Here is a 14114-nt window from a genome sequence, read left to right as displayed (position 1 = left end):
GTCAGTCGACGAGGGATTGAGTTAGACCCATCCAAAATTGAATCCATCCGAGATTTGCCACTACCAAGGAACAAAACAGAGGTAATGAGTTTGCTAGGTAGACTCAATTACATCAGCAGGTTCATCGCTCAACTCACAAAAACTTGTGAGCCCATATTTCGGCTGCTGAGAAAGGATGCTGCGGTAGGTTGGACGGCAGAGTGTCAAGAGGCCTTCGACCAAATCAAAGGGTATCTGTCTAATCCACCCGTATTGGTCCCGCCTAAGCCTGGGAAGCCCTTAATTCTTTACCTGACCGTCCTGGAAAATTCGTTTGGTTGTGTATTGGGGAAAAATGATGACACAGGAAGGAAGGAGCAGGCCATCTACTATCTTAGCAAGAAATTCACAGTACATGAGGTCAAGTACACTCAACTCGAGAAAACATGTTGCGTCCTAACTTGGGTAGCTCAGAAGTTGAAACACTACCTGTCTTCATATACTACTTATCTCATATCCCGTTTGGACCCATTGAAGTATATCTTTCAGAAACCTATTCCCACGGGAAGGTTGGCAAAATGGCAAATTCTGCTCACAGAGTTTGATATCGTCTATGTGACGAGGACAGCCATGAAAGCCCAGGCGCTGGCCGACCATTTGGTAGAGAATCCCGTTGATGAAAAATACGAGCCCTTAAGAACGTATTTTCCCGACGAAGAGGTAATGCATACAAATGAGTTGGAATTACCTGAGGAACCGGGTTGGAAGCTTTTCTTCGATGGAGCTGCAAACGCAAAAGGGGTTGGAATAGGAGCAGTACTCATCTCTGAAACAGGATGCCATTATCCTGTTACGGCTCAACTACGCTTCTATTGCACCAATAATATGGCCGAGTATGAAGCTTGCATTCTGGGTCTGCGCTTGGCTGCGGACATGGATGTCCCAGACGTCTTGGTCTTGGGAGACTCGGACCTCTTGGTACATCAGATTCAGGGTGAATGGGAAACGCGAGATCTAAAGCTCATACCATATCGACAATGCTTGCATGATCTGAGCAAGCGATTTTGATCGGTGAAGTTCAAACATATCCCGAGAGTTCACAATGAGGTTGGGGATGCCTTGGCCACCTTAGCATCAATGCTGCACCACCCTGACAAAATGTATGTTGATCCTCTGCACATCCAGGTCCGTGATCAGCACGCTTACTGCAATGCCATAGAAGAAGAAGCAGATGGCGAACCCTGGTTTCATGATATCAAGGAATACCTCAGAATGGGGATATATCCAGAACATGCCTCTGGAGACCAAAAAAGAGCCCTTCGGCGTTTGTCGAATGGTTTCTTCCTCAGCGGAGGAGTATTGTACAAAAGAACCCCAGATTTGGGATTGTTGAGATGCATAGATGCCGGTCAAGCCACGACGGTTATGGCAGAGGTACATGCTGGAGTTTGTGGGCCACACATGAGCGGATATATATTGGCAAGGAAGATCCTTCGAACATGGTGTTATTGGCTCACCATGGAACGCGACTGTATCACTTTCGTGAGGAAATTCCATCAGTGCCAGATACATGGAGATCTGATTCATTCGCCGCTAACAGAATTACATACGATGTCAGCACCCTGGCCGTTTGTGGCATGGGGCATGGATGTCATTGGACCTATCGAGCCGGCAGCATCCAATGGTCATAGGTTCATTCTAGTGACCATTGATTACTTCACCAAGTGGGTTGAGGCTAAAACTTTCAAGTCGGTAACCAAAAAGGCAGTGGTGGATTTTGTGCACTCCCATATCATCTGCAGATTTGGGATCCCAAAAGTAATCATCACGGATAACGGTGCGAATCTCAATAGCAGCCTGATGAGAGAGGTATGCCAACAATTCAAGATTACACACCGCAATTCCACCCCATATCGTCCCAAGGCGAATGGAGCGGTCGAGACAGCCAATAAGAACATCAAGAAGATACTGCGAAAGATGGTGGAAGGGTCTAGACAATGGCACGAGAGATTACCCTTTGCTTTGTTGGGTTACCGCACTACTGTCCGGACTTCCATAGGTACAACTCCTTATTTGTTGGTGTATGGAACTGAAGCCGTAATACCGGCGGAGGTCGAAATTCCATCCCTACGGATTGTCGCTGAAGCCAAGATTGATGATGATGAATGAGTCAAAGCTCGGTTGGAACAGTTAAGCTTGATATACGAGAAAAGATTGGCGGCAGTGTGCCATGGTCAGCTGTACCAGAAGAGAATGGCAAGAACATACAATAAAAAGGTGCGCCCTAGGAAGTTTGAAGTAGGGCAGCAGGTATTGAAGAAGATCCTCCCACATCAGGTCGAGGCAAAAGGCAAATTCGCCCCAAATTGGCAAGGGCCTTATATCGTGACCAGAGTATTGTCCAACAGTGCTTTGCGTTTGACAGATATCGAGGGGAGATGTGTCGACATGGCTATCAATTCTGATGCAGTCAAGAGATATTATGCGTAATTTCTTTAATTATGGTAATTTTGGTTCGTTTGTTTGTATTTAGTATTTATTGGATAATGAGATGACGGATGCAATTCTTTCTTCTATCCAAACACTTTAACCCTTGTTTCCCCCTTTTGAGCCTTAAGTTATTCTTTCATACCCCTCTTTTGGAATCACTAACGGAAAAGACATGAAAAGAGAAAGAAGAAAAGATAATTTTAAGGAAAAACGAAAAGAAAAAAAAAGAGAAAAAAGGGAAAAAGAAAAAGGAAAAAGAAAAAAAGAAGAAGATAAAAACCACGAACGGTGGGAACTACGTTTGACCTGATTCCTCAAAGAGGATACGTAGACGCCTCACGGCTCGGTCATAGTGTGCATCATAGTGTATATAGGATGCATAATGTACATAGTGTGCATAATAGGCACAGTGTGCGTAACGCACGTAGCTCAACCTAAGTGTAAAAATAAAATTCCCCAAGCAAGAAAACTGGGGCAGAGGTTATGTTTTAAGCTCCAACAAAGGTTTGATTCCAAAAATTGTAGCAGATCACCCATCAAATTATTTTCATTTTGATAGCCTTTCTTTAGCCCCACACCAAAACCAACATCGACGTCCAAAGACCTCCCGATCAATATCCAAGAGATGCCAAGTCAGGCAAATAAAGCCGAGAATAATACACCGATTCCTAGCAAAGAAGAGGATCATAAGACTGGGAATGAATTGATGGTCAAAGGAATCTCCAGAAGAGAGGGTCGTATCGACAACACCCCGATTCCTCGATGAAAAATAAAATGAGAGAGTTTTATCGGTGAAAACCTTCACAGGCACCGAAAGGCGACGTAAGATGAGAGATATAAAATGAGAGAGTCTTATTGGTGAAAACCTTCACAGGCACCATAAGGCGCCGGGAGATGAGAGAAAGAGAGAGTCTCATTAGTGAAAACCCCTCGAAGGGCACTATGAGGCGACAAGACAGATCAACAAAAAGCGATCACATTCACAACGAAATGGACACTCATCTATTATCCCCAGCAAGTCAGACCATCGGGCAAATCTATTGATACAAATAGACTGGGTCGGAAATCTATGGTGCACGTCATGATCATGGGGACCGGTCATGTCCTCCAGATAAGTTCTTCTGAATTTCTTCTCCCACCAAATATTGGTTCAGAAAGATTTTCTCCTTTTTCTATTTTTTTATTTTTCTTCCTAAAAATCTGTCTTGAAAAAATTTTTTCAAAGCTTACTACCAGAGACCGAAGGGGGATTCATCAAATGCAGGATAACCCCAACAGTCCTAAAGGCTGGCCCCAGGCAATGCAATGTTGTGCCCTGCGGTTTTGGAGGAAGTAAACTCCTAAAGGGAGTGGTTTCGGGAGTAAAAGCAGACTCCCACAACATGTACTGTAAAGAGAGAGAAGAAAAGGGGGATAAATTGAAAACCAACCCCCAGCAGGCCGGAAACCCTCAGCAAGCAATTCTGTCTACCAACCAATTATGAGGGCATAGAGCAAGAAAAGGGGAGGAGAGAAAAATCATCCGCCGGAAAGGCACCTCCTCCCACCACGATTAAAACTAACTAAATCCTTTTGTTTGCTGCAGGAAAACAAAGGATTGATGATGGCAACAAGACGCAACGCCAGGGAAATCACCAAAAAACCGGGGCAGAACATTTTCTGCCAATTGTCGAAATTTTTTTCGGAAGAACGGGGAAACAATTTCAATACTTTTAAGTTCTAGGTCGCCCACCAGTAAAATGCGGGAATACATTTAAGTTCTAGGTCGCCCACCAGTAAAATGCGGGAATACATTTAAGTTCTAGGTCACCCACCAGTAAAATGCGGGAATACATTTAAGTTCTAGGTCGCCCACCAGTAAAATGCGGGAATACATTTAAGTTCTAGGTCGCCCACCAGTAAAATGCGGGAATACTTTTAAGTTCTAGGTCGCCCACCAGTAAAATGCGGGAATACTTTTAAGTTCTAGGTCGCCCACCAGTAAAATGCGGGAATACATTTAAGTTCTAGGTCGCCCACCAGTAAAATGCGGGAATACATTTAAGTTCTAGGTCGCCCACCAGTAAAATGCGGGAATACATTTAAGTTCTAGGTCGCCCACCAGTAAAATGCGGGAATACATTTAAGTTCTAGGTCACCCACCAGTAAAATGCGGGAATACATTTAAGTTCTAGGTCGCCCACCAGTAAAATGCGGGAATACTTTTAAGTTCTAGGTCGCCCACCAGTAAAATGCGGGAATACATTTCAGCTCTAGGTCGCCCACCAGTAAAATGCGGGAATACATTTAAGTTCTAGGTCGCCCACCAGTAAAATGCGCGAATACATTTAAGTTCTAGGTCGCCCACCAGTAAAATGCGGGAATACTTTTAAGTTCTAGGTCGCCCACCAGTAAAATGCGGGAATACTTTTAAGTTCTAGGTCGCCCACCAGTAAAATGCGGGAATACATTTAAGTTCTAGGTCGCCCACCAGTAAAATGCGGGAATACATTTAAGTTCTAGGTCGCCCACCAGTAAAATGCGGGAATACATTTAAGTTCTAGGTCGCCCACCAGTAAAATGCGGGAATACATTTAAGTTCTAGGTCGCCCACCAGTAAAATGCGGGAATACATTTAAGTTCTAGGTCGCCCACCAGTAAAATGCGGGAATACATTTAAGTTCTAGGTCGCCCACCAGTAAAATGCGGGAATACATTTAAGTTCTAGGTCGCCCACCAGTAAAATGCGGGAATACATTTAAGTTCTAGGTTGCCCACCAGTAAAATGCGGGAATACATTTAAGTTCTAGGTCGCCCACCAGTAAAATGCGGGAATACTTTTAAGTTCTAGGTCGCCCACCAGTAAAATGCGGGAATACATTTAAGTTCTAGGTCGCCCACCAGTAAAATGCGGGAATACATTTAAGTTCTAGGTCGCCCACCAGTAAAATGCGAGAATACATTTAAGTTCTAGGTCGCCCACCAGTAAAATGCGGGAATACATTTAAGTTCTAGGTCGCCCACTAGTAAAATGCGGGAATACTTTTAAGTTCTATGTCGTCCACCAGTAAAATGCGGGAATACATTTAAGTTCTAGGTCGCCCACCAGTAAAATGCGGGAATACTTTTAAGTTCTAGGTTGCCCACCAGTAAAATGCGGGAATACTTTTAAGATCTAGGTCGCCCACCAGTAAAATGCGGGAATACATTTAAGTTCTAGGTTGCCCACCAGTAAAATGAGGGAATACTTTTAAGATCTAGGTTGCCCACCAGTAAAATGCGGGCATGCATTTCATAATTTTGCATTTAAGCAACTTTGGTTTTATATTACAGATTTTTGAAATCAGTAACCCCACCTGGAAGTAGAAGGTTACAACAGAGATCCCCAGGCAGGAAACAATAAAATCCCCAGCGCCAAGAAGCAGTAGGCTGCAAAGGCAAGCGCGCGACTCAAAAGGAAGAGGGAACGCGTCTCGAAAGAAGCAGTTTGGGAACGTTATAGCATGACCCAGCATAACAATTTTGATGAAGAAAGCCATAACTACTGAAGAAACCATTGAAAGGCTTAAAGAGGAGGGCCATGTTCCCAGCAGATCAAGCGGAGTGATGAAAACTGGCATTCAGAAAAGGCGAAGGACCAGTATCATCCTCTGAGTTCACAAAATAAAGGCATCGGAGGAAAGTGCTAGCCGACAAGAAAGCAAGGCAACATGAACAAGTTGAAGATAGATGAGATCTCATGATCCATACTCTAGCTTAGCTTCTTGTTTTTCCTTTCAGAAAATGTAACAAGGAGATCGGTGAGCGGTAACATCCGACGGCAGCATGCAACAGCACACAGCAGCAGCTAACACTACAGTCACGCGGTAGTCCCAGCTACCAAAATTTCCCGAACTACATTGACCTGATTCCTGTTCAGCCCAGGATATGTAGGAAACCTCTGAAGCAAAGGTTCGGTCAAGTCTTTTTCAAAAAATGCTTCACACGGAGTACTCGGACGAGCAAAAATCGCCCGCCTTATCTTTGCGCGAAAACCCTTCGTGTCTTCGGGCAAAGAGGGGCAGCTGTAAGCATGTGATTTTTGCTTCACGGACAATCGCTCCAAAAGAAAACAAAAATAGTGACAAATGACTCCGCTGTACAATTTTTCGATTTTTCGTGGCATGTGCTGTTACTCATTTGTGGTTCGGTCCATGTTGCATTTGATCTTATCAATCAAAATAGAACTTATGTCTGTCATGGTAATCAAACCGTAATTCGGTCATTGAAAGAAAAATCAAAAAATATATATATGCATCGTTCATTCTAGGTTGTGATTTAACTTACTTAAACATTTTAATTTGGTGTGATAATTGTATTGAAGTGTTACATTGTGTTTATTTTAATTTCATTTTTTCATTTTATTTCATTGTTTTTTAAATTAGGGAAAAACAAAAGAAAAGAAGTGATGAAAATCGGTTTGGGCCCAAGAAATAAAACAAAAATAGGCCCAAACCGGCACACAAGTCCAGTCCAAACATGAGCTACCCAGGCACCTCCCGAAACGACGCCGCATCAGGCGTCTGATCTGAGCCGTTCAACCACACCCATCCAACGGTCCACATCCCCACCCGTAATCCGACCTGTTTAGCCGGTCCAACCCAACCCCTCACTTAAATCCAAACGACCCCGTTTTAATGCCAAACGACCTCGTCTCACCCCTCACCAACAGATCAAAGCCGTTGAGATCATCTGATCTAACGGCCCGGATCCAATCCTCTACTTCGTATATAAACCTTCCCTCACACCCCACTCCCCCTATCCGAACCCCCCTTAACTCATCTCCTTCACCAAGCCCTGAACCCCCGAAACCCTAGCAGCCGCCCTAGTTTCCCTTTCATCAGAACCCGGCGGCATGAACGCCGATGACCACCTCCTGAACACCCTAGGACCACCTCACTCTCCTGAACATGGATCTGTTACCCCCTAGCCTCGAATCACCTTCCTTCGTCTCAAATATTCATTTGAAGATTCGAGTCGAACTCTGACTTATACCAAACCTCACCATCTTCGTACCAGACACTCCCCTGACCTCCCTCGTGACCAAACCAGGCTTGGTTTGGTCCGAATCCACCCACAACTCCTAAAAAACCAGATCTGAAGATCCAAACCCTAGAACATGAATAGCCTTGGAAACCGGCCAGTCTTAACAGGGTTTGAGGTCTAATAGACCTTAATCAAGGTGTTCTCGTGTGAGAACACCCTGATTAAAGTTTGTTCGGCCTCAAGGGGTCAAAGTTGAGTCAAATTTGGGCCAATTCTATTTGGACATTTTTCGGTAAGTTTTTCTTTTCCTTTTTGTTTTATTCAACTGCTAATTAAGTTGTCAGCATGTTTCATTGTGTTTGTTTGTTATTTTTGTTATTTTTCATTCGGATTTCTTCCATCTCTGTCAAAGACCCTTTATTTGGTCGATTGTTTTCTGTATATGCTTTGAACGTATCCTGTGATAAATATGTTCAATTAGATTAATCGTCAAATAAGTTAACTCATATAGGTTCCCAGTAATTGAACAAAAGATATTTGAAGTCATTCGGGACCCTGTACGTGTTGTTTATATGAGCGACTGATTATTACCTGTTATGCTTAGTATAGTCGACTCGATAAACGTCGTCGATTAGTTTTTTATAACTAATGGATCAAATGAGCTAATAATTTCACATGACTAATTGAACCATGTCACTGACTGAATGCCCGACACTGTTTGAAAGGGGTTTGTTTGCATTGCAAAAACGACTGAAAAGGTTCAGTCCAGGGCAGTCCTGAATTTGAACTTTCAGAAGTTCAAAATGCCCTGATGCTGCAATGGGTTTAGGGCAGTAATAATCAGGGTTTAACAGGGGTAGTCTGGGGTTTGAAAAGAACAAAAAAAGCTTAGTTTAAATGAGCTGACAAGTAGGGTACTAAATTAGGATTAATCTAATGCCAATGGGGAACAAGACACAAGAGTATGGGAATTAAAATGAATACTTAACTAAACCCATGACTCTTGATTAAAGCAATAAGGCCAAGCGTGGGGAACAAAATGGCTGGCATCAAAAAGATGCTTAGGCATGGGATTTAATAGGTATGGGTAGTCTGCAATTGGCAGAATCCAGGCAGCTTGACTGCACTGGTTTGTTGGCTTATAAATAAGCTGTTTTCAGAACTTGAAAAGGGCTGGAAATTTTGGTCTTGAGAGGGGTCTTGTGAGTTGAAGAAAACTGAAAAAAACAGAAAGAAATTTTCAGAAATACTGTAACTGAACACTGTCCAAAAACTGCACAAAGAAACCAAGTTGGTTATCCTAACTAGGGCTGTCATTATTCCATTAAGAGAAGTCTGTGTATCTTCAGCTGTGATTGCTACTACATTGAGTTTCTGTGTGCTGTACACTGAGTTTTAGTCTCTTTGATTGTTTGAAACTGTGCTGGTTGTTTGCTGAGCTTTGGTGGTTATTGAATTTCTGTTGGCTATAGCACAAAATATTCTGGTTCTTTTCTCGATTGGTCTTGTTTCCCATCCTGTTTCCGGGGATTATTTGTCTGTTGCTCGACCAACGTGTGAACTCCATCTTTGTGGCTGTTTGGTTGTTGCTGTGTTGGGCTATATTTATCTGTTGTTGCTGTGCTTGCTGCGTACCACTCAGCTGATCATTTTCTTCCTCCTTTTGTTCTCTATATCAGGTACACAAATATACTACCAGTGTAACTTGAAAAGTTTGAGCATGAATGTAAAGGAGAAGATCTGCAGATGTTTATATATACATAGACTGTTACATTAAATATCATGTACTGTATAATAATTTTCATTCCTGTTTGGATAATAGAAGTAGCCTGCATGCTTAGTATATATCAATGTAGATTAGTTGAATGTTAGTTCATATATGTATGCTGTTAGGTGAAAATATTCCCAATGCAATGGGTTGTATCTTAGACTTAGTTTAATTGTGTCGTATATTCTTTAATGTAGGCCAAGCATGAAAACTATCCACTATTAGTTAAGTTCTTTCCCTTCTGATAAATGGTCTCATATAACTGTAAACCATACTTTAGAACAAAGAACACAAAGCTGCAGTCTCAACCTCATGGAGGTTGAGCCCAGGTAGAAACGGGCCAAGCAGGTCCGCATCAGATGAACAGTGGCCCAGGTCTGGCCCATCCCGCATGAGCTGGATTTGGGCCTATAATGTTCGATCAGCTGTCCATGTGTGTAATCACGTTTTCTCATTCTGTAAAAGCATTTTGAATCCTGCTATAAATAAGCCTGCAAGCACGTAATTAACTAGGACTATCTCTGTTTTCAATTAGTAGAGACAAACGCGACAAGAAACGTAGTTGCTATAGGAAATCCTTTTAAAATAAGGACGGGATGAGCCTCGACAAGATAAAGAACAAGCTGCGGGGCCCTCGTTAAATGTATATATCAAAGCATTCAGTTTCCAAGGTGGGTCGTTTAGCAAATCTCACGACCCTCCCGGAATAATAACGCGATAGCCTCTTTAAGCGCGTATTTAATAATTTTACCTTCTTAAATTCGGGTGCACATTTATGTGACCCAAATCCAAATCTCGACGGATTCGAGATGTGTTTCTAATCACGGGTATATTGATTGTGACGTGGTTCGAGATGCGTGTCCATGACGTCGCAAATTCCTTTTAAAAATAAGAATGAGACGAGCCTCGACAAACAAAAAATGTACAAAGCTGCGGGGCCCTCTAAATGTATGTACATATTAAAGTGTTTAGAATTCGGGATGTGCCGTTTAACGGATTTTTACGACCTTCCCCAAAATAACAAGACGCTAGTTGCTTTAGGCGCGCCTTTAACAATTTATTTTCCTTAATTTGGGTGCACACTTATGTGACCCAAATCTAAATCTCAACCGAGTCGAGATATATCGATAACCACGGGTGCATTGATGTAACGTGGTTCGAGATATGTTTTCACGACGTTGCAATTCTTGTAAAATAATAATAATGACAAAAGCGGTTAAAAGATAAAATTGGCATATACGTTCACATTTGTATAAAATCAGATAATCAAGCCGAGTATAACAGTTGAGCGACCGTGCTAGAACCACGGAACTCGGGAATGCCTAACACCTTCTCCCGGGTTAACAGAATTCTTTATCCGGATTTTTGGTACGCAGACTGTAATATGGAGTCATTCTTTTCCTCGATTCGGGATTAAAATTGGTGACTTGGGACACCCTAAATCTCCCAAGTGGCGACTCTAAAATAAATAAACCAATCCCGTTTCGACTGTCCTTTAATTGGAAAAAACTCCTTTGTACCCTCTCGGGTATGAAATGGGAGGTGTGACAGCCTTTTAATAAATCAAAACAACAAGTGACATACACATCTAATAATAATTATATCAGGATTAAGAGTATAAGTACATTAAATGGATTAGAGAAATTATTTTATAAAGTCAGTATAAAATACTCATCTCTACTTGATCCGTTCAATACATACAAAATGTACTAGCACAAGAAGTTGGAATTAAACCATTCTCATAATCAAGATAAATTATATTTAATCTTGTGCTACAATCATTCCGATGATTTGTCCAATTCCATCATTAGATTGTGAACATTAACTTTTATGTCTTACAAGAACCGATGATTTAATCTTCCGTGTATAAGCTAAACTCTATACACTAAATCATCTACTATGTAAGCAATGGACGCACAAACCAACACATGATTTATTTAAAATGAAACTTTATTGAATTTAAACAAGTAAATAAATAATTGTTCATAAAGAATACTATAACAATACGCATGGCTTATAGTATATTCTAACAATCTCCCACTTAGACTAATAACCATGCGTCTACAATTTTGACACCCATTCCTTCTACATGCTTATCAAAAGTCTTCTGTGGTAAGCTCTTAGTAAACGGATCTGCCAAGTTGTTCTCTGACGCAATCTTGGTGACCACTACATCCCCTCTCTGCACTATATCACGAATTAAATGATATTTACGCTCAATGTGCTTTGCCCTCTTATGGCTTCGTGGCTCCTTTGAATTTGCAACCGCACCACTATTATCACAGTAAAGCGTAATTGGTGCTTGAATCGAAGGAACCACACCCAACTCTCTCAGGAAGTTACCGAGCCAAACTGCCTCTTTGGCTGCCTCAGAGGTTGCCACATATTCGGCTTCCATGGTGGAATCAGCAACACAAGTTTGCTTGATACTCCTCCAACTTATGGCTCCACCTCCAAGAGTAAACACATTACCTGAGGTAGACTTTCTAGAATCTCTGTCTGATTGGAAATCCGAATCAGTATACCCAATAGGTACCAGGTCATCCGATTGATAGATCAACATGTAATCCCTAGTCCTTTTCAGGTACTTGATTATATGTTTAACCGCCGTCCAATGCTCTTTCCTAGGATTAGACTGAAATCTGCTAACAACGCCAACGACAAAGCAGATATCAGGCCTAGTGCATAACATAGCATACATGAGGCTCCCCACAGCTGATGCATAAGGGACCGCCTTCATCTTTTCTATCTCTTCATCAGTCTTAGGAGACTGATCTTTAGATAGAGAAATTCCATGTCTGAAAGGAAGGAATCCTTTCTTGGAATCATGCATGCTAAACCTGGAGAGTATTGTATCAATATAAAGACCTTGGGACAAGCCTAATATCCTTTTCTTGCGATCTTGCAAGAGTTTGATCCCAAGGATATGAGCCGCTTCTCCCAAATCTTTCATATCAAAATGTGTGGACAACCACTGCTTAACTGAATTCAACTTTGTCCCCATCCCACTTTTTGTATACACAAGATTCGTTAAGACACTGATCAAAACCAAAAGTTTTAATCGCCTTATCAAAACAAGTGTTCCATGCCCTAGATGCCTGTTTTAGTCCATAAATGGACCTTTTAAGCTTACACAACATGTGCTCTTTGCCACTTTCCATAAAACCGTCTGGTTGCATCATATAGATGCACTCATCAAGACTTCCATTAAGGAAAGCTGTCTTGACATCCATTTGCCAAATCTCATAATCATAATGAGCAGCAATGGATAAGAGAATCCTTATAGACTTAAGCATGGCTACCGGCGAGAAGGTTTCCTCATAGTCAATCCCTTCTTTCTGAGTAAACCCTTTCGCTACAAGCCTTGCTTTAAAAGTTTGTACTTTTCCGTCTACACCTCTCTTTTTCTTATAGATCCATTTGCATCCAATGGGTTTAACCCCATCAGTTGGTTCTACAAGATCCCAAACCTGATTAGAGTACATAGACTCCACTCTGATTTCATAGCAGCAACCCACTTATCGGCATCCTTATCATGTAGTGCTTGGTCGTAATTGACAGGTTCGGAGGTAGGCTCCTCAGGGATCCTATCATATGATTCTCCCAAGAGCGTGTAACGAACTGGCTGTCTTATTTCTCTCCCACTACGACTACGCACTACATCAGTTGCAACTACATCACGTTGATTTTGTGGTTGAACCACAACATCATTAGGAACCTGAGTCTCCATGCTATCCACAGGGATATCAACGACTTCTTCCTGTTGTGCAGTCTGCTCAACATGACTCCCACTACTTTGTGGTAGTATGACTGCGGGCACTTGTTCTTGTGGTACATTAAGTCTATTGACATTTCTCCCACTACTAAAGTGCAATGGTATGTCAAAATCGACTTCCGGGGTTTGGATATGGTCGTTTTGATTTTCAGATGACTGAGTTTCCATTCCTTTGCTGAGTTCCTGTAAAACGAGTTTACTTCTAGGAACATGGTTCATCAAATAGTCCTCTTCTAGAAACTTGGCATTTGTGCTAACAATTACCTTTTTCTCTTTAGGACAATAGAATAAACCACTTTTCGTCCCTTTTGGATAACCTATAAACACGCATACATCCGTTCTTGCCTCCAATTTATCCGTTTTCCCCTTTAGCACATGTGCCGGACAACCCCAAACTCGAATATGCCGCAGACTAGGCTTGCGCCCAGTCCACAATTCTGTAGGGGTCAAGGGTACTGACTTTGAAGGAACTAAGTTCAGAACATAATTCGTCGTTTCTAAGGCATTTACCCAAAAAGACGAAGGCAAATCGGAATAACTCATCATTGATCTAACCATTTCCATAAGAGTCATATTTCTTCTTTCAGCTACACCATTTTGTTGTGGAGTTCCAGGTGCAGATAATTGAGATGTAATTCCACATTCTGATAAATAACCAATAAAGTCTGTAGAGAGGTACTCCCCACCACGATCAGATCGCAGTGTCTTGATATATTTATTATGTCGCTTTTCAGTCTCAGTCTTGAATTCTTTGAACTTTTCAAAACATTCAGACTTTCGACGCAACAAATAAATATATCCATATTTTGAGTAATCATCTGTGAAAGTCACAAAATACTCAAAACCACCTCTTTCTTGGACATTCATTGGACCACACAAATCAGAATGAATTAATTCTAATTTATCACTTGCCCGATTTCCTTTTGAGGGGAAATTTCGTTTTGTCATTTTCCCTTCTAAACAAGATTCACAAGTTGGTAGTGCCTCCACTTTCAATGAACTTAAAGGTCCATCTTTGACCAACCTGGAAATTCTGTTCAGATTTATATGACCCAAACGCAAGTGCCATAAATATGTTTCACTCAATTCAGAAGAACG

General features: G+C 41.7%; 1 protein-coding gene across 1 annotated transcript; it reads right to left on the bottom strand.

Annotated features, from left to right (window-relative positions):
* Positions 1–11282: 11282 nt before the first annotated feature.
* On the bottom strand, positions 11283–12074 carry LOC142163041 (secreted RxLR effector protein 161-like). Its single transcript, XM_075220291.1, has one exon. It carries the CDS (start codon positions 12072–12074, stop codon positions 11283–11285), a length of 792 nt encoding a protein of 263 aa, XP_075076392.1.
* Between the last annotated feature and the right edge of the window lie 2040 nt (positions 12075–14114).

The sequence above is a fragment of the Nicotiana tabacum genome, chromosome 8 (assembly GCF_000715075.1).
Source record: "Nicotiana tabacum cultivar K326 chromosome 8, ASM71507v2, whole genome shotgun sequence".
In the NCBI taxonomy this organism is placed as follows: domain Eukaryota; kingdom Viridiplantae; phylum Streptophyta; class Magnoliopsida; order Solanales; family Solanaceae; genus Nicotiana; species Nicotiana tabacum.
This window is presented reverse-complemented; position numbering and strand designations above follow the sequence as displayed.